Here is a 26,403-nt window from a genome sequence, read left to right on the forward strand (position 1 = left end):
CTTCAATGTTAAAAAATAAACGGACAAATAATTCACATTGTTTCCGGTGTAACTACTGTATAAATGTGTCCCTGTAGGAGTCCTGCAAGAAGAACAAACACACTGTGACACAGTGGAGACTTCAAAACCTGTCCTCAGAATGTCACTGACTGACGCTGGAGATGTGGAGAAAAACAGGTTTGACGTCTCTTTGAATATAATAGCCTACAGTACCTATGCAGCTCATGCTAAACATAATATTGTGCTTATTGTGGTGCAACTGCCATTTAATTGTTTTGTGATCTAATGTGACTTCACTAAAACTGTTTAGCTCTATTATTTGGCACCGCCACAGTCGCAAGACAAAATCAGGGGGAAAAATATTAACCCATTAAAACCTAGGCCGATTCTAAACATATTTTTCTGAAAAACTTAAGTTGCCATATCAGTGGTGCTCAAACCTTTTCATGTCAAGGACCCTAAAAATGACATGTATTTGGCCATGGACCCTCATCTCAAAATATGTTGTTCCAGGGACCCCCCAGAAGCAAAGATTTGAGTTAAAAATGTTGTTTAAAAAAATATATACATTCAAAGATTTGGATTTTTTTTTTCAAAAATAGCAGATCTACAAGCTCGTAGCACGGCTCTCGGTGCCGCGCTACAAGCTTGTAGATCTGCTATTTTTGAATAGCCAAAGTATAACATTATGACACAGATGCGTTCCCGGTCTTAATGGGCTAAATCATAAATCCAAATCTAATAGTTGTCATAATACATATTGTTATGTTTGTTATTCTAAAGCTACACACTATATTACTACTACACTATATATATATATTCTATAGCTACACACGTGTCATGCTGTCACCTATAAGTCTGGCAGCAGTTTTAAAGGCACATCTTTATTGGTACAGCTTAATGTGAATGTGTGTTTCCATAGCGTTCAGAGGAAACCTTAGTGGCATTAACTACTTCAGGCTGTCAAAACATTTGACGCTGCCAGCTTAAGGAGGAACTTGTAAAGCACAGCTTTCCACTTGTTTCAGACCCCAATCTGTGACCTCCATTTATTATGTTAGGAGAAATTATCTCTGAGCGCCATCTAGCCTTTACTCTACTCTTGTTCCTATTAGAGGCTTCAGACTGCACTACAGTGGAGACATAATGATGTCTCCACTGTAGTGCAGGTAAGCCATATTATCTCTAACCACCAGTGGTGGAAAAAGTACTCAAATGTTTTCGAGTTCAAAATTGACTTGAGTAAAAGTACAAAAGTATTGGTATCAAAATGTACTTAAAGTACCAAAAGTAGAAAGAACTCATTATGCAGAATGTCCCATTTCACAAGTTTTCAAAATGTATATAATTCATTAAAAGGAATCCTGAAAGAGGAATCAGTACCAGAGCAACCACTCGAGGAGATTGTGAAGTGCCGCACCGGCAAACAACTTTGGGTCAAAATGTCCTCTCAGTACAGGGTTGTGTAGCATGGAATGGCCTTCCTCTACGTATAAGGGATTGTGCTACATTTCCATCTTTTAAATTCAATGTGAAAAGATGGTTGCTTGAAAACCAAAGCTGCAACCATTTGTGATCATGTTTTAGGTTTATTTTTAGGCTATGTAATGTTATGTAAATCTTTTGAAAATAGCAGATCTACAAGCTGCGTCACATCGCAAGCTTGTAGATCGGCTATTTTCAAATGGCTGAAATGTATATAGGGCTGAAGTGGTTAATGTAAAGTAACTAGTAACTAAAGTTTTCTAATAATTAAAAGAGTAAAAGTACGATATTTGCTCTGAGATGTAGTGGAGTAAAAGTGCTGAAAATTGGAAATACACAAATAAAGTTTTGAGGTCTTTTTACTTTACTGAAGTACAGTACTTGAGTAAATGTACTTAGTTACTTTACACCACTGCTAACCACCATGGCCAAAATGTTCATATTTGTGTTAGGAATTGTAGCAGGTGAAATGGTCAGATACAACTTCATTTCTTGACAATACAGTTTCTCTTATGGGGATACGTTGGTACTTTGGTTGATATAGTGCCAAAGATGTGGACTTTTCTTTTCATTTGGGCACTCTCCTCTCCTCTCCTCTCCTCTCCTCACTGCTCCTCTCCTCTCCTCTCCTCACCCTCTCTGTATGGCAGCGTGAGGTGGCAACAGTTTCCATCCCTCTTGTGTGTAAAGCCTTACATGATTTATACTGCATGAAGTGAAGGGAAAATTCAGACTTTGATCAGAGCTCACAGTCCCATGTTGTGTTCCATCACAGGAGTATGTTTTCCTTCAGTATGTGGTTACATTGTCTTCTCCTTTAACCACATAAACCTGAGTTTTATACGTTATCGTAGCTACTACATTTAGCTCAAAAATAGATCTGCTATTTTAATTTAGAATAGTTTTGCTTTCCCCATGGTTCCCCATGCAGGAGAAACAGCTGCTTGTGGATTGGAAGCTCTGATGGCTTGTACCTGGTGGACCTGGCAACCTCAGACCTCCTCACTGTGGTATATTTTAAAGGTACAGTACGCCATGCCAGTGATTCCCAAACCTGTGAGCCAGGGGTCCACGGGTGGGCCGCGAGGATATTGCAACCTCTGTGCTATGCAGTAAAAAAATCACTTAAATCTGTTCTATGTAACTTTCCTCTTCTGCCCCGTATTTGAAAGTAAGTGCTGACATTCGTTTTACCATGGAGCTAATATTGATAATAATAATAATAATAAAGCCGGCCTGCTTGCTCAGGGGAGACATGGAATCTTGACCATCAGGTCAAAATTGGTGTCAGATCCTGTGTCTAGGTGAGACATGACCTTTGACACAATCTAAATGTCTCAGTAGAAGAGCAGGGAGACAAAATACAACCACCCCAATTATATAAGTTATATTGTGTTAACATACTCTACCATATAGATTGGACAAAATTTAAATCTATTCATAAAAAAATAATTTACATAGTGTCCTTTAATTCATGTCTATCGTCCCTTTTCCAGCCAAAACAGCGATGTTACTGTACCTATGAAAAATCATGTAATATTCTCTGTGACCTCCGTCCTCACTGAGATCGGCTCATTACACACACAGGGGTGTCGTAGTAGGGTTAGGGTTAGGCACAGGGGTGTGGTAGTAGAGGGTTAGGGTTAGGCACAGGGTGTCGTAGTAGAGTTAGGGTTAGGGTTAGGGTTAGGTACGGGGGTGTCGTAATAGAGGGGAAAAGAATGTCCGCTCACTATCCTCCATTCCAGAGCCTTTTGATTGTGACTTGTTTTTTTGATGATCAAGCAGAAAAACGACAGAAAGCAGAGAAAATTGTACTTTTATAAATCCTTTAACATGAAAGGTGCCTCTAGGTTATATATATAATATACTTATATAGTGTTATATACTAGGTGTCGTTATAAGTCGTCCATGGCAGTGAATGAGTTAACTGGGAGTGCACAAATGGAACCATAACCATAACAAGGAGATAGAATGCCTGATACAGGGTACGTATGTGTTGTTTGTTCCCAGACTTCCCCAAGGTCAGCATCTCCATGGCAGGGTCATGGTCCATCTCTCCAGGATGGCAGAACAGCGTAAGTATCTCTAATATTACTGGATGTTGAAAAACATCTTAATCTTCTATAGACACTATTCCATATCATTGACATACAGTATATACATATATATGCATGTGTATATATACTGTATATACGTAGATGCAATCTCTATGAGAGGCTTTGTAAAATACCGTCATTTACCTGGTTAACTACTGAGGCTGTAGCCATTTTTTGTGTTCTAATAAACTGTCCCATTTGTTTAATTTATCCTTTTTAATGTCCCATATCTGTCATCTCGATATACTACCCACAATATACTATAATATACTCCATCAGTGTGTCAAAAGTTCTAGCATCTGAAATGTAAAGTTTAAGTGTTGGCATGGTATAATAGTATATACGTCAGACGCATCCCTTGAGGTTTTCAATACCCAGAAAAACTCTTTTGTTTTCCTGAAAAGTAACAGTTTTAAACGTGCAGTTTCCACCTGACAGCAACGATATGCCAATGGTATATATATGGTATGTATAGAGGCTCTATACATCTACGTATAATGACAGTATGATAAGGTTGGCAAGGAATATCACTTAATAATAATAATAATAATAATACCTGGGATTTATATAGCGCTTTTCTGAATACTCAAAGACGCTTTACATGTTGAACTAAGTAGAGCAAAATAAAAACAAAACAAAAACAAAACAACTTTAATAAGAGAATCTAGAGAATAAAAAGTTAAAAAGTTAAAAGGCTGCAGAGGGCCAGGGAATAAAACAAAAGTTGAATGGCAGTTGAAAAGGTGGTAGGAGATCAGGCTAGGTGGGAAAAGCAGTTCTGAAGAGGTGGGTTTTGAGGGAGGTTTTGAACACGGCAAGGGTGGGGGCGGTTTTGATGTGAGGTGGGAGTGGGTTCCAGAGGGTGGGTGCCACACAAACACAAACTTCAAACACAAGCCATGCTTTGTATGGAGAATATAGGTTGCTGCCTTCAGGAAGGAGATACAGTGTTCCTACATACAATAAGGTCAAACTGAACATTGCTCTTGTCTTTGTATGTCTTTATGTATGTATTTTGTTTTGTTTTCTTATGTCATGTCAAATGTGTGTACTGTTTATTGTTGCATACATGGCTGCTGGGTCGCAAGACAAATTTCAGTGTGAACTGACAATAAAGTATTATCGTATCGTATCGTTTCAGATAGGTTGTTGGTCAACCTGCTGAGGGGGAAAATGGACGAGGACAGACTAGAGTTTTGTTCATTTTGTACAAGGACACATTAGGAAGATTCTCCTGCCAGAATATTTTATATACATTATGTAATGTAATGTATGCGGACGTTTGCTTTTGTTTCCTATACAGATTCTGTAATATCATAGGATCCACATGCATTGCACTTTTGGTATTTTTATAACACTGCAATTAGTAGTTTACGGTTTCACAAGGCCAAGATTATGAGAAATATAAAAGCTTTTACGAGGATTGACTGTGGCCTGCCCTGCATGCTGCAGCAAAGTCAATGTTTCTGTTCCAGCAAAGATGCAATTACGTGTTACTTAACGGAGCAAAGTTAAACCTTCACCCCTACACTTGCCCTCCTCTCTTTATTTATGCCTATACATTAATTTTAAACCTGAGCTTAATTGGTTTCTTTCCTCTTTTTTTAAACACTACAATGCCTTTGTTCTTCTTTTGACTTTTAATCGATTCATATATTTCTCTGTTTATTGTGACACCGTCATACGATGCACAATACAAAAATAGCAGATCTACAAGCTCATAGCGTGGCACCGAGTGCAGCACTATGAGCGGAATCTCCTCTGCATGCTGCCTTCAATGCTTCATGCTTTCCCGGATTAAATGGTTAATTTTCATATTTTTTAAACCCCTTAAATGTTGGTGCCTTGCATGGTTTCCTCCGCCATTGGTGTGTGTGTGTGTGTGTGTGTGTGTGTGTGTGTGTGTGAATGGGTCAATGTGTGTGTGAATGTGTGTGTGAATGGGTGAATGTAATGCACAATCTATGTAAAGCACTTTGGATAAAAGCGTTATATACAGGGTCCCCACGGTCATGAAATTCCTGGAAATATTTTGAAATTAGAAAAATCTTTTTCCAGTCCTGGAAAAGATTTGGAATTTATCAAGGGTCCTGGAAAAATATTTGGCTATGCATTGTTTTTGGCAATTTCTTTCCAAAACATCTATAACATTACACAAAATATGTATTTTCTTTCCGAACGGGCTGCGTGATTGCAGCCTAATGTATACCGGACGTGACAAAAATAACAGATCTACAAGTTCACAACGTGCTGCAGCGTGATGCGTAGTTAGTCAATTTTTTGGTTTTTAGTTTAGTTCTTTATTTTTGCTACACTGCCTGTCTTTGGGCATTGCACATAAGAGTAAGAGACTCATTATTGCGCTGAATGTTATATATAATAATGTTATACAGGCCTGGAAATTTGGTTAAATATTCTGGAAAAGTCTTGGAAAAGTTTTGGAAATTCATTGGTAAAAATGTGTGGGAACCCTGTATATAAAAGCACCATTTACCATTTAAATGTGCCTCCTCCCTCTCTGCCCTGTTCCACAGACGGTGTGCTTAGTGAGCTCCATGTTGGCTCCCTGTGTGGTCCTGCTAGAGGTCCCAATGCCAGACCCTGTAGACGGCCTGTGTGACCTCCTCAGGATGACCTGGACAGGAGGTGAAGACCTCACAGTGGTCCCAAGGTAACCTTCTGAAATAATTTATAACCCCAGCATCAATCTGTCCAGTCAGTTGAAACAACAGCTAAAGCTACAGAAGATGCAGAAATAACACTATTGGTGTCAAAGCGGTGCCAGCCGCTCAAACAAGTGACCGGTTGTGTTTGTCCGTATGAGCACGGCCTCAACAATTCAACACAAACATGCAACCAGTTACACTAATTAAACACAAACAGAAGACAGTGCAACACAACACTTAAAGGAGGAGTTCACCCAAAAAAATACTTATTTTCTATCAATTACACACCCCATGAAGCCTTGATTTCATGGATTTATTTTTGTTTTTGTGGCATTCTTAAGACAATAATTTGATGACCGTGTGTATTTCTGGTAGGAGACACAAATAATCTACTTTGTGTCTCCTACCGGATACATTAGCCGGTAGGAGACGGGAATCAAATGATTAGCTTAGGAATGCGACAAAAATAAAAAAGATATAGGGTGTGCAATTGATAGAAAATAAGTCATTTTTTGGGTGAACTCCTCCTTTAAAGACATGCACACACACACACAGGTTGGCTCAGCACGGTTGCACGCAAAGCGTGCATGTGTGTGCGCGTGCATGCGCATGCGCGCGCACACACACATACTAAAATGACCAATCTACAATTTGAGTAAAATTACTTTACTTGAAAGTAATCAAAGTGAGTAAAAATACTTAAAATTAGTAAAAAACGTAAAAGTTGTTAAATTTTTTTAAAGAATAATCAAAAGTAAATAAATTTAGTAAAAATTCTTAAAAGTGTTGGAATACTGTATGTCAGTGAATGGTCACAAATATACTTATATAATGTATGAATAACATCCAGAATAGAATGAGATCATTTCATCACCATGTAGCTCAGCAGTCACTGCCCTGCATGTCTCTGGTTTAGTAAACCTGTAATTATGGAGCAGTAGCAACATTTGGTAAAGTGTAATTGGAGAATGTCAACTTGTTACGCAAGCAAAACCAAACCAAACACACAATGAGGCTCTTTTGTCTGTCTCAGCAAAGCACCGGGCACTTAGAGCCAGACTGTGTATGTATCTATGTATCTATGTATCTATGTATCTATGCACTTAGAGCCAGACTGATGTATCAGACATTATTTTACTTTCTTTACAACCAGCAATTATGTAGCCAATGTGTCCCACTTGTCACCTTTCTTTAACCATTTTCATCCTGGCTTCCCAATTTCTTTGGCATGTCATTATAGGTGCTGCTAATTTTCGAAAGTTTTCAAAGTGATTTTCAAAAATGTTGGATCTACAAGCGCAGATTGCGATGTGTGGTGGTGCTTGTAGATCGGCTGTTTGTCAATGTGACATTATTTTAATGGGAGCGTAAGTTCAGGTCAGTTTATTTTTTTCCAAAGGGTATTTGTGATTAGTCTTGTGCTCACAACTTAAGTTAAATGTTAAAATTGAAACCTCAATCATATCTCTAAGTTTTTCTAGTTGATCAGAACAGTTTGCACTTTTTTCTTTTACAAAACATCGGTAATCGGTGTTCCAGGACTCTCCAGTGGTGGAAAAAGTACTCAAATGTTTTACTTAAGTAAAAGTATCAATACTGCAATGTAGAAGTACTCTTACTCAAGTACATTTGGAATTCCGGACTTTTACTTGTAACAAAGTACAAAAGTATTGGTATCAAAATGTATTTAAAGTACCAAAAGTAGAAAGTACTCATTATGCAGAATGTCCCATTTCATTTGTGTTCAAGTTTTCAACTGTATAAAATGTATACAAATCATTTATACATTTGGAGGGTAAAATGGCATCGTAATGGCTGGGTCTCTCCAGAATCGAAATGGCATTGGACCCAAAACTCTGGCATCTAGTCGGGCTCCACGGGCACCTGACTGACAGCATGAGGACACCTGACTGACCTCTAGCATGAGGACACCTGACTGTCCTCTAGCATGAGGACACCTGACTGACCTCTAGCATGAGGACACCTGACTGTCCTCTAACATGAGGACACCTGACTGACCTCTAACATGAGGACACCTGACTGTCCTCTAACATGAGGACACCTGACTGACCTCTAGCATGAGGACACCTGACTGTCCTCTAGCATGAGGACACCTGACTGTCCTCTAGCATGAGGACACCTGACTGACCTCCAGCATGAGGACACCTGACTGTCCTCTAGCATGAGGACACCTGACTGACCTCTAGCATGAGGACACCTGACTGTCCTCTAGCATGAGGACACCTGACTGTCCTCTAGCATGAGGACACCTGACTGACCTCCAGCATGAGGACACCTGACTGTCCTCTAGCATGAGGACACCTGACTGACCTCCAGCATGAGGACACCTGACTGTCCTCTAGCATGAGGACACCTGACTGTCCTCTAGCATGAGGACACCTGACTGTCCTCTAACATGAGGACACCTGACTGTCCTCTAACATGAGGACACCTGACTGACCTTTAGCATGAGGACACCTGACTGTCCTCTAGCATGAGGACACCTGACTGTCCTCTAACATGAGGACACCTGACTGTCCTCTAACATGAGGACACCTGACTGTCCTCTAACATGAGGACACCTGACTGTCCTCTAGCATGAGGACACCTGACTGACCTCTAACATGAGGACACCTGACTGACCTCTAACATGAGGACACCTGACTGACCTCTAACATGAGGACACCTGACTGACCTCTAACATGAGGACACCTGACTGACCTCTAGCATGAGGACACCTGACTGTCCTCTAACATGAGGACACCTGACTGACCTCTAACATGAGGACACCTGACTGACCTCTAACATGAGGACACCTGACTGACCTCTAACATGAGGACACCTGACTGACCTCTAGCATGAGGACACCTGACTGTCCTCTAGCATGAGGACACCTGACTGACCTCTAACATGAGGACACCTGACTGTCCTCTAACATGAGGACACCTGACTGACCTCTAACATGAGGACACCTGACTGACCTCTAACATGAGGACACCTGACTGACCTCTAACATGAGGACACCTGACTGTCCTCTAGCATGAGGACACCTGACTGTCCTCTAACATGAGGACACCTGACTGTCCTCTAACATGAGGACACCTGACTGACCTTTAGCATGAGGACACCTGACTGTCCTCTAGCATGAGGACACCTGACTGTCCTCTAACATGAGGACACCTGACTGTCCTCTAACATGAGGACACCTGACTGTCCTCTAACATGAGGACACCTGACTGTCCTCTAGCATGAGGACACCTGACTGACCTCTAACATGAGGACACCTGACTGACCTCTAACATGAGGACACCTGACTGACCTCTAACATGAGGACACCTGACTGACCTCTAACATGAGGACACCTGACTGACCTCTAGCATGAGGACACCTGACTGTCCTCTAGCATGAGGACACCTGACTGACCTCTAACATGAGGACACCTGACTGTCCTCTAACATGAGGACACCTGACTGACCTCTAACATGAGGACACCTGACTGACCTCTAACATGAGGACACCTGACTGACCTCTAACATGAGGACACCTGACTGTCCTCTAGCATGAGGACACCTGACTGTCCTCTAACATGAGGACACCTGACTGTCCTCTAACATGAGGACACCTGACTGACCTTTAGCATGAGGACACCTGACTGTCCTCTAGCATGAGGACACCTGACTGTCCTCTAACATGAGGACACCTGACTGTCCTCTAACATGAGGACACCTGACTGTCCTCTAACATGAGGACACCTGACTGTCCTCTAGCATGAGGACACCTGACTGACCTCTAACATGAGGACACCTGACTGACCTCTAACATGAGGACACCTGACTGACCTCTAACATGAGGACACCTGACTGACCTCTAACATGAGGACACCTGACTGACCTCTAGCATGAGGACACCTGACTGTCCTCTAACATGAGGACACCTGACTGACCTCTAACATGAGGACACCTGACTGACCTCTAACATGAGGACACCTGACTGACCTCTAACATGAGGACACCTGACTGACCTCTAGCATGAGGACACCTGACTGTCCTCTAGCATGAGGACACCTGACTGACCTCTAACATGAGGACACCTGACTGTCCTCTAACATGAGGACACCTGACTGACCTCTAACATGAGGACACCTGACTGACCTCTAACATGAGGACACCTGACTGACCTCTAACATGAGGACACCTGACTGTCCTCTAGCATGAGGACACCTGACTGACCTCTAACATGAGGACACCTGACTGACCTTTAGCATGAGGACACCTGACTGTCCTCTAGCATGAGGACACCTGACTGACCTCTAACATGAGGACACCTGACTGACCTTTAGCATGAGGACACCTGACTGTCCTCTAGCATGAGGACACCTGACTGTCCTCTAACATGAGGACACCTGACTGACCTTTAGCATGAGGACACCTGACTGTCCTCTAGCATGAGGACACCTGACTGACCTCTAACATGAGGACACCTGACTGTCCTCTAACATGAGGACACCTGACTGACCTTTAGCATGAGGACACCTGACTGTCCTCTAGCATGAGGACACCTGACTGACCTCTAACATGAGGACACCTGACTGACCTTTAGCATGAGGACACCTGACTGTCCTCTAACATGAGGACACCTGACTGACCTTTAGCATGAGGACACCTGACTGTCCTCTAGCATGAGGACACCTGACTGACCTCTAACATGAGGACACCTGACTGTCCTCTAGCATGAGGACACCTGACTGTCCTCTAACATGAGGACACCTGACTGTCCTCTAGCATGAGGACACCTGACTGTCCTCTAGCATGAGGACACCTGACTGACCTCTAACATGAGGACACCTGACTGACCTCTAACATGAGGACACCTGACTGTCCTCTAACATGAGGACACCTGACTGACCTTTAGCATGAGGACACCTGACTGTCCTCTAGCATGAGGACACCTGACTGACCTCTAACATGAGGACACCTGACTGTCCTCTAACATGAGGACACCTGACTGTCCTCTAACATGCCTCTAGCATGAGGGCATGTGGAGGATATAGCTTACTTTACACCCCCCCCCCCCCCTGTGGGGGGGGGGGGGGGGTGGCCCAGCACTGACATTTCCATATTAACCCATTAACACATTCCATGCCAGACGTTAATCTCATAATGTACTCACCAGTGCCAACGTGTTATTGTTGTTTTTTAGTTTTTTTCACGTCGCCATAGATCTTGTTAAAATCCTTAAGATTGAGCTGTGCACTGTTTGTATACATCGGCGACATCTCACTGAATCTACCAGTGAAAACCACATGTCAAACGGAGCTACATGGTTGTAGTTAGACGGGTTCACGTTAAACAGTGATATGCGAGGAGAAAAAACTACAGGAAGAGAATTGAGTTTCAGTTTCGTCATTAGAACGAGGGCCGACGCGATCGGCAAAACCGGATCCCAAATAATTCTGTTTCCGGTCGTCAAACCGGAACCGGAAATGGATCAAAAAATTCCGAAAGTGCACCTGGGGTTTAATCAACGCGAACCGGCGGTTCGCGTAGATCTACGCGATTGGCACGCTGCGGCTTTAAATAGGTTCGCGTAGATCTACGCGATTGGCATTCAATGTGTTAAGAACGGGAACGCATCTGTCATTCTAACATTTCTTTGGGCTATTAAAAAATGTGGCCGCCAACCCCCATCTCATAATATGTTGTTCCAGGGACCCCCATCTCAAAATATGTTGTTCCAGGGACCCCCATCTCAAGATATGTTGTTCCAGGGACCCCCATCTCAAAATATGTTGTTCCAGGGACCCCCAGAAGCAAAGATTTGAGTTAAAATGTTTGCTTTAAAAATATATATTCAAAGATTTGCACCAAATTTTCACGATTTTCAAAAATTTAAGATCTACAAGCTCATAGCACGGCGAGCTTGTAGATCTGCTATTTTTGAATAGCCAAAGTATAAAATAATGGTTTAAGTGGTTACACAGATGCGTTCCCGGTTTGAATGGGTTAAATTAGCTTATTATAAACATCCTCTGGTTTCATATCGCTGTGCAGAGAATGAGAGGGACTAATAATAATCCATAACTCTCTGTCTCGTTTACAGCGCCCCCCCTCTGCTGGAATCTCCTCTGCATGCTGCCTTCAAACAGAAGGAGCCGACCAAGAAGAAAGGTCTGCAGCCTTTCTGTCATTCAAACTCAGCTGTGTGAAGTAATTAAGTACATTTACTCAAGTGCTGTACTTAAGTAACATTTAGAGGTATTTTGACTTTACTGAAGTATTTCCAAATTTCAGTACTTTTACTTCTACGCCTCTACATCTCAGAGGCAAATATTGTACTTTTACTCCACTACAATTATTTGAAAACTTTAGTTACATTGTAGATTTTGATTATTATTATTATTATTACGAAATCACTTCAGAGTCAGACCTATAAACTTCTACAAGCTCACAACATGTCGCTTTGCGACGCGTTGTGAGCTTGTAGATCTGCTATTTTCAAAGGATTTTTATACATTAAAACGTTTGAAATGGGACATTCTGCACAACGAATACTTTCTACTTCTGGTACTATATGTACATTTTGATGCCAATACGTTTGCACTTTTACTCAAGTACATTTTTAATTTGTACTTGTAACAGAGTATTTCTACATAAGTATCAATATACGTATTGATACTTTTACTTAAGTAAAAAATGTCAGTACACCACCACTGTTCAAAGTAGAGCCCGTTATTTGACTTTGATCAATTATGCAGCCGATGTATCCACGTTTTTTGAACCACTCTAAACCTGGCCTTCTTATTTTGGCCATATCATTTATAGGCAAACATTTTCAGAAAGTAGCAGATCTACAAGCTCACAACGCGTTGCAACACAGTCCGCTGTTTTTGAATATCTTTACTAAATTTGTACCAAATATTTTTTTCTTTATTATGCCTCAGCTGGGCAAAAGCCGTGGCTGGAGAGACTGTCCAATCCATTCCAACCTCGTGAACGCCATATATCAGGAACCTCTTGAACTTAGGGATGAACTGATTAAAAGTACAGTAGGTGGTCAAAGGTCAAGGTCCCTGTGACCTCATACTGTAACCAAATCTGGACTCTGTCCATTTCTTAATTGAAACCCTCACTCACTACACCAGTAAGGTGTAGTGATATGAGGGCTGCAGGTATATTACATTACATTACATTACAGTCATTTAGCAGACGCTTTTATCCAAAGCGACTTACAATAAGTGCATTCAACATAGGTAGGGAACGAAAACTACTAATCACCAGAAGTCTGAAGTGCATTTTCTGCAAAAACAAGCAACCAAGAGTATACCTAGCGCTAAGGTTAAAGTGCAATATATCAGCTACCTATTTCCTTAAACAGATGAGACAAATTAGCAAAGTCAAATGAGCAAGAGCTAAAACAAATAATTGTATCGTCTAAACAAGATCCAATAAAACAATACAACAATAAAACAAGCGTTCGTACAACTAGTTAACAACAAGTAGGTCAGGCAAAGAGGAAGGGTAGTGTTTCCTGAAGAGGTGAGTTTTCAGCCTGCGGCGAAAGATGGGCAGTGACTCTGCTGTCCTAACATCGGTGGGAAGTTCATTCCACCACTGTGGGGCCATAACAGAAAAAAGTCGTGACCGTGTGGATCGGCCAGAAGGACCCTTGAGTGACGAGGCAATCAGTCGCCCCGAGGTGGCAGCCCGAAGTGGTCGGGCAGGGGTGTAGGCATCGACCATAGCCCGGCGGTAAGAAGGAGCTGTTCCTTTCACTGCCCTATAGGCTAGCACCAGGGTTTTAAACTGGATGCGAGCCGCTACGGGGAGCCAGTGTAGAGAACGGAGAAGGATAGTTGTGTGGGAGAACTTGGGGCGGTTGAACACCAGACGAGCCGCAGCTTTCTGAACAAGCTCCAGAGGTCTGATGGCAGATGCCGGAGCACCAGCGAGGAGGGAGTTGCAGTAGTCCAGGCGGGAGATGACAAGAGCCTGGATGAGCACCTGGGCTGCCTTCTCCGTGAGGAAGGGGCGAATCCTCCTGATGTTGTAGAGGAGGAATCTGCAGGACCGTGTCACTGATGCGATGTTTGCCGAGAACGACAGTTGATCGTCCAGGGTCACACCCAGGTATATACTGTACTGGGTCACACCCAGGTATATACTGTATATGAGACTCAGGGGAGAGCATATACCTCTGCCAGAGAATCTCTGACGTCCTCAATATGAAATAAAAAACCTCCAAATATGGAGTTCCATATTTCGTTGTGGTCAGTGGTTTGCAATATCAGCCAACAGACAGACAGACAGACAGACAGACCTGGCCTTGGGGCCTGGCAGAGGTAACAATGGTCAAGACTGACGTTATCACCTGACGTCAGTCTGGGTAAAGCGCCTCTGAGAACTTTAACACTCTCTAAATATAGACATGGGAACGTGCCTTGCGCACTAATTCCCACTATTTTCCGCATACTATAGTTAATAATGTACACTGTTCATTTATTAGTTGCAGATATATACGCAAAAAAAGACCTTCCACAAGGAAGGGGCTGCACACTCCAGGGAACAGATGGACAAATTACTACTGCATAAAGTGATTTATTTTCGTCGTGAGCTTCGTCAGGTGCTAAGATATAGATATAGATATATCTATAGAGATATAGAGAGATAGATAGATAGATAGACATACATCCATACATCCATGCATACATTCATACATACATACATACACCCATAGATACATACACATATAATATATAATTTATATATTTTTAATTTGCAAAGGGCACCAACAGATCCTTGCGTAAGGCCATTTCTGGTACACTTGTATATCATTAGCTTCTGGCAGCTCTGAAGCGTTCTGCTGGAGACGGTAGCTATGCTGTGGTTTACATGCTACCATTACAGACAGTTAAAGAGCAGCTGGAGTGAAAGGAGATGCTGGTGCCAGACTTGTTGGGGATCTCCCGGTGAGACTGGAGCTGCTGTGTGTGCATGCACTGTCAGACCCCAACCACAAACATCCATTGACTCCTACACCCCCCTCCCACCCCCCCCCTCCCCCCCTCCCCTTGTATTCCCCTGGGTATCTGCAGAAAGTGCATACGGTACATTCAGAGGAATGGAAGGTTTTCCTCCATTGAGCACAACGCTGGAATCCAAGTCCCAGCACTGATTGACAGCTGCAACTTGATGTAACGCTTTTTAAATGAAACGAAGCGTAGCTGTAGGATTGATTTGTGCCGTCAGCCTGTCAGCCTGTCAGCCTGTCAGCCTGTCGCCACATAGCCTCATGTGTTAGTAAGCCAAAGCGTTGGCTTTTAGAGAGGGTGATGATACATTGTTACACTTTTTGATCCAAATGTCTCGCTGATATACAGTAGTGTGAACCAGGGCTGAACGCTGTGTTGTTTCAGCATTGAAACATCAAAATGTACTTAAAGCACCAAAAGTCATTATGCAGAAGGTCCCAATTCACAAGTTTTCAAATGTATAAAAATCCTTTAAATATAGCAGATCTACAAGCTCACAACGCGTCGCAAAGCGACGCGTTGTGAGCTTGTAGATCGGCTATTTTCAAATGAAAGAAGTTAATAGGCGTGAAGTGGTTTTGTAATAATAATTACAAAATAATGTAATATATAATTATAAAACCTACAAAGCAACTAGTTACTAAAGTTTTCAAATTGTAGTGGAGTAAATGTATAATATTTGCCTCTGAGATGTAGTGGAGTAGAAGTAAAAGTACTGAAACATGATTGCTATAATCATGTAGTAAGCCAAAGCATTGGCTATTAGAGAGGGTGATGATACATTGTTACACTGTTTGAGCCAGATGTCTCACAGATATACAGTATAGTGTGAACTAGGGCTGAACGCTGTGTTGTTTCAGCATTGTTAGCATGGTCAGTGTGAACTAGGGCTGAACGCTGTATTGTTTCAGCATTGTTAGCATGGTCAGTGTGAACTAGGGCTGAACGCTGTGTTGTTTCAGCATTGTTAGCATGGTCAGTGTTGCTCATTAGAAAAGCCTACTGGCTACAAACCATGTTATGCTAACAATCCATGTATTCCCTGTAACCAGCCTCTCTTTACTGTACATCTGTTGGCTCTTTTTGACTTCAAGAAGTGAACCAGTATTTCATGCAGGTTCTCGATTTGTTTTCCATTTGCTATACAGTTAGTTATGATCCTGGCATGGCCAGACTAATATCACTGAGTAGATATTAGTCTGGAATCTCTGTGGACCCTGCATTTCCGAGGGGCAAATAAATAAAAAAATCCTCTGGTGATAAACCCCGCCCCATAGTTGCATACTGGTCCCTGATTGGTCCCTCACAACTTCGGAGGGAGAGAAATCCAATCTCTATTGAGAGGGGCCAGACCTAATCTGCCGTGGGCACCAGGCTGGAACCAGGCTGGTTGGTTATCAGGTAAGGTTCTTAGAACCTACTTTGGGTCCTGATCAGGAGGTAGTAGTACTAAGCCTGAGTTCTGGGAATCCAGAACGTGTACTTTCAATAGCCAATCTACGCAATGTGAGCTTGTAGATTGGCTATTTTTGCTTTTTTATGTCTTATGGCCGTGACCAACTAGTCTCAACCCAGGGGCAAAGGAGGGACACGGTTCACACAGCGTAGCTTACGTGACCAAGTCGTTTTTGATGCTCCAAATCCAGGACAAATTACAGTAAATTAATCTGTCACAGAGTGACACTAACGAACATATTACAACCACATTGGTGTAAAAGTGCAGAGAGTGTGGTCTGGTGTGTTTCTCTGACTCTGCACCCAGCCTCGCTGCAACTGAAAGCAGAAACACATTAGTTTCTTTATCTACAGCACCCATACTTACACTTAACTTACACAATTTGCTGCAGGTGCGCCTAACCTCGCGTCACCAGCCTTTACACCAAAGGAAAGCCTGGTATTGGTTCTAAAACTAGCCGTGTGATCCCGTTTAGAAAAAATGAAAACATTATCGTGGTTCCGGTGGTTGGTTCCCGTTGGCGTCACATTGTTTTTGTTCCCCACATAATGCCAATCAATTAGTTTAGTCTCGCTAGTCGCGCTACGAGTTAGAATAAAAGATGGACACACCAAACCATTATTATTCCAAAAGAAACTAAACCATTATACCAAACTAAACACATTTTAAATTAGGGGAATCATTTTGGAGGTGCACAGCGCCGGTGGTTCCGGTCATTGGTTCCGGCCACCTGATGACGTAAAGTTATTTCCGCTGTGACTGGATCAGAAACCTGAAAATGGTATTTATTGATTGATCCCAGGCTAAGGTGCGCCAAACCTGTCAACCCACCCACACAAACCTGTCAACCCACCCACACAAACCTGTCAACCCACCCACAGACGTCTGAATCACACCGCACTCTATCCCAAGCCCCCACCGCGGCCTTGAGTGACAGCGCCTCCACACAAACACGCCCCGCACTGCTGCTATGAGAACAGGCTATATTATCTATTTATCTATCTATAGAAATCTCGCGATGCAATTATTATATTTAATAATATTAGTTATTTCTTTTAGATGGCCTTTTAAAACACCATTCTGTTTGCTGCTGCTTTTAACAGTTATTTCCCCCATTTCTCTTCTGGATGATTTTCCTATGAATGGAAGTTTAGTTTAACTGTTTACTGTAACTGTAACGATTTCTACTCGTTTATTCAAAGGACCCCAATGGAAACAAGCCTTCGGATAGAGTGCGGTGTGATTCGAAAGCCCCATTTACTGACCCTAACCCTATAACCTATAAGGTCTCACTGCTCTGTGAACATTAGGACATGCACTTACTGACCCTAACCCTATAACCTACAAGGTCTCACTGCTCTGTGAGCATTAGGCCATGCATTTACTGACCATAACCCTATAACCTACAAGGTCTCACTGCTCTGTGAACATTAGGCCATGCATTTTACTGACCCTAACCCTATAACCTACAAGGTCTCACTGCTCTGTGAACATTAGGCCATGCATTTTACTGACCCTAACCCTATAACCTACAAGGTCTCACTGCTCTGTGAACATTAGGCCATGCATTTACTGACCCTAACCCTATAACCTACAAGGTCTCACTGCTCTGTGAACATTAGGCCATGCATTTTACTGACCCTAACCCTATAACCTACAAGGTCTCACTGCTCTGTGAACATTAGGCCATGCATTTACTGACCCTAACCCTATAACCTACAAGGTCTCACTGCTCTGTGAACATTAGGCCGTGCATTTACTGACCCTAACCCTAACCTACAAGGTCTCACTGCTCTGTGAACATTAGGCCATGCATTTACTGACCCTAACCCTATAACCTACAAGGTCTCACTGCTCTGTGAACATTAGGCCATGCATTTACTGACCCTAACCCTAACCTACAAGGTCTCAATGCTCTGTGAACATTAGGCCATGCATTTACTGACCCTAACCCTATAACCTACAAGGTCTCACTGCTCTGTGAACATTAGGCCATGCATTTACTGACCCTAACCCTAACCTACAAGGTCTCACTGCTCTTTGAACATTAGGCCATGCATTTACTGACCCTAACCCTATAACCTACAAGGTCTCACTGCTCTGTGAGCATTAGGCCATGCATTTACTGACCCTAACCCTATAACCTACGAGGTCTCACTGCTCTGTGAACATTAGGCCATGCATTTACTGACCCTAACCCTATAACCTACAAGGTCTCACTGCTCTGTGAACATTAGGCCATGCATTTACTGACCCTAACCCTAACCTACAAGGTCTCACTGCTCTTTGAACATTAGGCCATGCATTTACTGACCCTAACCCTATAACCTACAAGGTCTCACTGCTCTGTGAGCATTAGGCCATGCATTTACTGACCCTAACCCTAACCTACAAGGTCTCACTGCTCTTTGAACATTAGGCCATGCATTTACTGACCCTAACCCTATAACCTACGAGGTCTCACTGCTCTGTGAACATTAGGCCATGCATTTACTGACCCTAACCCTATAACCTACGAGGTCTCACTGCTCTGTGAACATTAGGCCATGCATTTACTGACCCTAACCCTATAACATACAAGGTCTCACTGCTCTGTGAACATTGGGCCATGCATTTACTGACCCTAACCTACAAGGTCTCACTGCTCTGTGAACATTAGGCCATGCATTTACTGACCCTAACCCTATAACCTACAAGGTCTCACTGCTCTGTGAACATTAGGCCATGCATGTACTGACCCTAACCCTATAACCTACAAGGTCTCACTGCTCTGTGAACATTAGGCCATGCATGTACTGACCCTAACCCTATAACCTACAAGGTCTCACTGCTCTGTGAACATTAGGCCGTGCATTTACTGCCATGTTAGTGAAGACAGTGGCAACACAGTTTTGTTTGAAAAGCCACAACATCCCTTTGTATGGTTGGTCATGGTAAGTGGCCATGGTATAAGCAGGATAATCAACTTATAGAGACATTATCTGCAGAGGCGAACTGCACATTATTTAATTTAGTAAAAGCTGTGTGCATTATTTTTCGATAAACCACACGACTTGTCATTGATTTAAGCCGCAAGCAGCTGAGCTGAGATGGTGTTAATGTGATGAAATGGTTCAGTTCTGTTCTATTATAGCAGAGCTTCCATCACTGAGTTACCAGGCAGGGATGATGTGAGTCGCTCTGACGCTGCCTGTATTCTATTCAGCAGGAGGATTGCTGTTGGAAAGCCACACGCATTTTATTGGTGGTGGAAAAACTGAGCTCACTGGTTATAGTGAAGGCACTGACAAGCAAATGGGGGGGTGGGGGGGAGGGACTGCTCCGTCCCACCGAGTTTATGGTTTATGCACTTAAGTGTCTCCTGGGCTGCATGAGCTGCACTGTTAAATCCTCAGTGTTCCTTTGACTCTGACACTGTGTGCAAAATGGAACCAAATGGACCCGTATAGCGAACACTGAGGATTTCACTGTGTGGCTAGACAACAACGGTTTGGACCAAAAGTATTGGTACTTGAAGTACCAAAAGTAGAAAGTACTCATTATGCACAATGTCCCAGTTCACACGTTTTCCAATGTATACAAATCTTTTGAAAATAGCAGATCTACAAGCTCACAACGTGTCGCTTGTAGATCTGCTATTTTCAAATGGCCGAAATGTATATATATGGGCCTGAAGTGGGTAATGTATGTTTTGTAATAATAAAATCTACAAAGTAACTAAAGTTTTCAAATAATTGTATAGTTGAGTAAAAGTACAATATTTGCCTCTGAGATGTAGTGGAGTAGAAGTAAAAGTACTGACAACTGGAAATACTCCAGTAAAGTAAAAATACCTCAAAATTGTACTTGAGTACAGTGCTTGAGTAAATGTACTTAGTTACTTTACACCTCTGCTACTGAGCATATAAGGCGCCATGTTGCTCTTACTTCATACCCAGGGGAGTGGTAAACCTCCGAGTATGAAGTAAGAGCAAAATGGCCGCCGGCATTGTGACCGATCTGTTCAATAGAGCCTCTCTGATCTTTATACAGTTGGAATAACATATCATTTAACTTTTAGCTTGAGTATCCTCTTCATGCTGTAGCTGTACACTTCATAATGTGTGTCATTATCTTTCTGTATGTTTAGACGGTGGAGGTGTGAGGGAGCAGCCCCTGGTCTTCCATTCCAACGTGAGGTCATCAGGATACACCAGCTCTCCTCGGTAGGTCCATGGCCTGGGAACGGCCTTCTACCAACCATCGTCTGGGGAGGATTCATATTCCACTTATGACTTTTGATTTAGACTATTTCATATTTTCATTTGTTGGAGGGGTGCATGTTACATCATTATTCATGTTGGCTTTCAGTGGAAAACACATTTTCTGATTCATGTTTGAGTCTCACACAGAGACACACACATTTATTTTCCTAACTCATGACTTTAATGCAAATACTTTATTCATACATTTGTTTAAAGTTTCTGTTTGCTTAAGCCTCCCTAAGTACTGCTCGATTTGGTTTAATTCACGACAGGAACAATAAATGTCAGATATATAATGTTATTGCAGTAGTTTAATCTCGGTGCACTTTGCTGCTTTTCAGAAGAAATATGTTTACGCCTAAGACGAATATTCAGAAGACTTCAGGCACTACAAAGACCAACAACAAAGTGTGAGCAGTCCATCTAACCATCAGTCTTTGCAAAAACATGCAAAAACAATCATTTTTCATAGTTGACGTTACAACTCTGTCTGTTTGTTTCTCTTTGTCAGAGGATGGAAGCTCAGAGATTATCCAGCGTACGGCGCTGCACCCAGTGTTCCACACACTAAACTAAGCATCGCCAAGAAACCAGTGTGTTGCCTCCAATACTCAGGTGGGTGTCCATCGCAGCAGCCACCAATACTATAATACATGAAATATATAATGTGTATTCCAGGGTGAAACCATAAAACTGTAGCTCTAACTTCACAATAATAACTTTCCCCCTTGTGTCCCTATTTTGGGCATGTCATTATATGATATATATATATATATATTTTTTTTTGTAATAAATCGAAACATTTCTTAACTTTTCAATTTGTTTAACACTTCAAAACTGTTATTTTTTTTTATGTTCAAAAAGCAGGGGAAATAGCCAATCTACGAACTATTTTCGCCACACAACACCATCGTATGATGTATAAAATAGTGTTTAAGAGGTTAATGCACGTGGGTAAGCTTTTGAATCAACATCAAATTATAATGAAACTCTGGTCTCTCTTTTCTTGTCGTTCCCAGGCAATGGGAAACACATCCTCTGTGGACTTGGAGACAGTTCAGTATTATTATACAAGTCTTCCCTTACCGGCAAACCAGCTGTCTACACAGGTAGGTGCATGTGGTGTGTGCATGATTTCTACTTGCTTTTGTGCCCTCCAAAACCATCTATATCAGATTGCTATTTGTTCTGACTTTTGGGCAAATATTGATTTAGTCTGCATCAATGATCAACAACATTTCACATTTCTAAATTAGGATGTCTTTGCCCCGTTCTTTACGCTATGGCTCCTGTGGGAGCGTAGAAGAGGGTCTGTCTGTGTGTCTGGGGCTGATCTTACAAACCACTGGAGCAGCGCTAAGTTTCTTGAGCACGCTGCCAGTAGGACAAGGAAGTAGCTCCCCAAATATTTTACAAATCTTTGATCATTTTTGAAATATTCAACTTTTTAAAACTTGGATTTCATACTGGAACTCAATGGATGTGGGATTGGGCTGAAACTGTGATCAAATATGGAGATGACTGACTGATATCCTAGTACGACGTCATAGGACTTACTTACATCATAGATCTTTTTTTATTTTAAAGATTTAACTAAGACAAAAACTATAGAACAATGAAACAAATGCTTTAATATCTTAGTGAAGACTCTTGTTCTTAAACAAAGGCTTTTTAAAAAATGTTCCAAAATAGCAGTTGTACAAGCTCGCAGCACGGCACCAAGTGACACGCTGTGAGCTTGTAGATCTGCTATTTTTGAATCGCCAACGCAAAAATCTAAAATGACACGGATGCTTTCCCCGTTTTGATGGGTTAAATATTGCAATTTAAATATTGCACAAACATGTTTGCAATGTGTCTAACATTCTCTGTGGGGTGCGTCTTGGTGTAGCTGATGAACTGGCGCCGCAGTGTCCGTAGCTCTGCCATGTTGAAGCTCCTGGTGAGCTCAATCTTCTCTGTTGCTCCTCCAACTAAAACGACGTCTCCAGGAAGACTCGTCTTCTGCGCTTGGAGAATGGCCATCAAGACGTCCTGTGTGATCTTGTCCAGTTCGTACAGAAAGTTTGTAGAAGACGGCGGCTGACTCTGTGTAGACCGGTTCGGCGGCGGTGCCTTCCGTTTGAAAATGGCGTCGGCGATGGCTTCAAACGGAAGCGCGTCGTCCTCCTTCTGGACGGTGAAAAGAGGACCGTCCCATCGGTTCCTGGAGTCGGGGGCCTCGAATCTCAGCACCAACGTGTCTAAGACCTCCTGGGCCAGCCGCTCGGCAGGGTTCCTGCTCGCGTTCCACGCCGAGCTCACCTCAGCAGAGGTCAAACAGTACACCAGGCAGTGAGGTGTCTGAGCGTGTTTGACGAGGCAGTAAAGCTCGTATCTGTAGCCTTTGATGTAATTTAACGAGTCCAATATTACAACATCGTTCTTTTTGAGCCTCCTCTCCACCTCGGCTCTTAAAACTCCCCTGACATTCTTCTCCTTTTGGGAATCTGCGTAAACGTTGTTCTGCTTCTCCACGCCCGCCGTCCCGTCGCCCACAACGTAAACCTTTCTGTCTGTGTTCTGTTCAAAGTACTTCTTTAATTCTTCTGCCCGTCGTGTTTTACCACTGCAGGGATAACCGCACATCATGATAAGAGGCATGGCTGTTCAGGGTTTTATTATCGGACTATGATGACAAAACCTCTTAAATACATGAAGAATTTCTTGTTGTTTATTTAAGCTGGGAGTAATCTCCCTGACGTCATAGATGACTAGCACTGATGCCATTCATAACTGATGTCATAGACTGGCCGTCCAGTGGTGGAAAGTAACTAAATACATGTACGTACTTAAGTACAATTTTGAGGTATTTTTACTTTACTGTAGTATTTCCAATTTTCTACACCACTACATCTCGGATCCAAATATTGTACTTTTACTCCACTACAATTATTTGACAACTTTAGTTACTAGTTACTTTGTAGATATACATTATTATATTATAAAACATACATTAACCTCTTTAGCCCTATTTTAAACCCTGGCCTTTTGAAAATAGCCGATCTACAAGCTCACAACGCGTCGCATTGCGACGCGTTGTGAGCTTGTAGATCTGCTATTTTCAAACATTTTAGTACTTTTACTTTTGGTACTTTAACTCTCTGTGCCAATGAAATAAAAAAATATGTTCTCTAAACTGCCAGATTTATTTTTATTTTTTCAAAGTAAAAAAAAAGTGCTTAGGAAGCGAGATACAGCCTTTTTCAGTTCTAAGTTAAACAAAGAGTGGATGGAGCTGCAAATCTTCAGATAATGATATCTTGGGTTCTGATTTTCTTTTTTTTTAAACTCTGGATTTTTCGTTCTGGCACTGAGGGCATTCAGAAAAAACTGGGGATAACTCAGGGCTTGGCTCAGGGCTTGGCACTGAGAGAGTTAAGCATAGACATATAAAGGTAGACGCCTGGACAGGCGTCAGAGGAGGCCAGGTTGTCTGTCTGTGGGGTTTATATTATAAATATTATGTTTTAGATACAGTACAAGGTTTCTACCTGACTGTGAGGATAATGGTGAAGACAACCGATTATTCTTTTTTCTTTTTTTATAACCCACAGGAAATGAATCCAAACGCCAACCATAAGTGGGTTAACCTAATTAACCCATTCTGTTCTGTGCTTGAGTGCAGTGGGGGAAAGTAACTAATTACATGTACCCAAGTACTGTACTTAACTCATTGAGTGCCATTGATGTGTTTCACGCGTTTTACCACTATGGCGCAACGTGCCAATGACGTGTTTGACGTGTTTTTGAAAAAAAAAGTAAAAACACTTGACGACTTCCAATTTACACTTAAATGTTTTTTCCAAAATAGCAACAAAAGCCGATCTACAAGCTGACAAAGATCTACAAGCTGACAAAGCTGATCTACAAGCTGACAAAGCTGACAATTGAGCTGCAACGGCTATTTTTGCTACTTTTGTGTGACACTGTTTAGTTTGACGAAGTAGGGCATTACTTTACGGCATTGGTTCTCAAACTCCTTGAGGGGTCCTTGAGGGGGTTCCAGGGGGTCCCCAGCAAAATGTGTTAATACATTTGAGCCCCTTTTTTTATACGTTGGCTATTCAAAAATAGCAGATACAGATACAAGCTACAGATACAAGCTCGCAGCGTGACACTTCCTTGCCACGCTTACTTGTCACGCTGCGAGCTTGTAGATCAGCTATTTTTGAAACATTTAGAAAAATCTTGAAAGCGTTTGTAGAAGTTTGAAGAATTTTGTCGAATTTTGCATTTTTTAACAAATCTTCTCTTCTGGCAAAAAAAATTCAGATGGGGGTCCGCGGCCAAACATAAATCAATTTAGGGGTGCTTCCATTACTTTACGGGAAAGATTATTGGAAAGAAATTTTAAATATGGAGATATGAGTTTTGTGGAATTTTCTAAGTGATCCTCGGCGATACACTCCCCCCACAGCCGAGGTAGCCCAGGGCCGAACTCATGCCTCCTTCAATGCATGAGCGCCAACAGAGGTTCCCTGGTAGGACATAGAGCATGGAAGGAACACGTTATTCCTACCAGTTCCCTTCCCCTCCATCAGGCGCCCCGGGTGTCATGGGGGAGGCGGTATAGAGACCAGGATTACTACATGTTTTTGTGACGGTATTAACTACCCTAGGAGACACGGGGAGAACATGCAAACTCCACACAGAGTGTGGGGGTGGGGGTCAGTTTAATATGCAGTAGGCCACGGACCCCCCCCCCCACCACGTTGAGAACGATTGATATATAGCAAAGCTATACTCTTGCCGGCTAGATTAGTGACACTGAGAATTGTCTTTGATACTTATGGCTTTTGTTGTTGTCTGCTCAGGATTTCCGCTAGGCATTTTTTGGGCCGGCCACCATGGCCGGCAGGATTATATTTTACCGGCCAAAGAATACATTTACCGGCCATATTATAATTAACGTCACATGCCTGTTTTTACTACATACATACATACATGCACCCAACTGATCATTACACCTTGTTACGTTAGAGCTGCGCTTCTTTCCACTTTATCACAGATGCAATCTGTTCCTGTTTTTATAGATAACTAAATTATATGATCTACTATATCATGCAGAGATGTCGCTTGCCAGAAATGAAATGAATAAAGTGGGCATGAGTGAACTGCTGCGCAACGAATACCAAAACGTCCGCTCGCGGCGACACGCCCCAAAATCCGGCGGTATTCGCCTGGTAGGGTATTATTCCTATACAAACATATCAGTAAACTATGCCTAAACCTAACCTTATTCCTATCCTAATCTTAACCTCAGTAAAACTATACATAATCCTAAACATATTTCTACCCTTATCCTCAGTAAAACAAATACAAGAATACAAGAACCACTGGTCCGCCTGAAAAATGGGGGCGAGGGTGTTTTGGGGCGAGTCCT

The 26,403-nt window shown here is 42.3% G+C and overlaps 2 protein-coding genes across 2 annotated transcripts in view; one reads left to right on the forward strand and one right to left on the reverse strand.

Annotated features, from left to right (window-relative positions):
- Window positions 1-26,403, forward strand: part of wdr27 (WD repeat domain 27) — a gene marked incomplete at its 3' end in the record, with an annotated part of 120,960 nt that overhangs the window by 7,622 nt on the left and 86,935 nt on the right. The window contains exons 9-17 of the mRNA XM_080448915.1: window positions 78-177; window positions 2,417-2,508; window positions 3,499-3,563; window positions 6,119-6,255; window positions 12,350-12,417; window positions 20,873-20,939; window positions 21,320-21,388; window positions 21,490-21,593; window positions 21,998-22,087. Of these exons, the coding sequence (XP_080305041.1) occupies window positions 78-177; window positions 2,417-2,508; window positions 3,499-3,563; window positions 6,119-6,255; window positions 12,350-12,417; window positions 20,873-20,939; window positions 21,320-21,388; window positions 21,490-21,593; window positions 21,998-22,087 (792 nt within the window). The remainder of the gene's footprint in view (window positions 1-77; window positions 178-2,416; window positions 2,509-3,498; window positions 3,564-6,118; window positions 6,256-12,349; window positions 12,418-20,872; window positions 20,940-21,319; window positions 21,389-21,489; window positions 21,594-21,997; window positions 22,088-26,403) is intronic.
- On the reverse strand, window positions 22,791-23,621 carry LOC308100865 (protein KTI12 homolog; the record flags this gene model as incomplete). The annotated part of the gene is made up of 1 exon (XM_080450015.1): window positions 22,791-23,621. One exon carries the CDS (start codon window positions 23,619-23,621, stop codon window positions 22,791-22,793), a length of 831 nt encoding a protein of 276 aa, XP_080306141.1.

The sequence above is a fragment of the Gymnoscopelus braueri genome, assembly GCF_963280865.1.
Source record: "Gymnoscopelus braueri genome assembly, chromosome: 14".
Taxonomy (NCBI): domain Eukaryota; kingdom Metazoa; phylum Chordata; class Actinopteri; order Myctophiformes; family Myctophidae; genus Gymnoscopelus; species Gymnoscopelus braueri.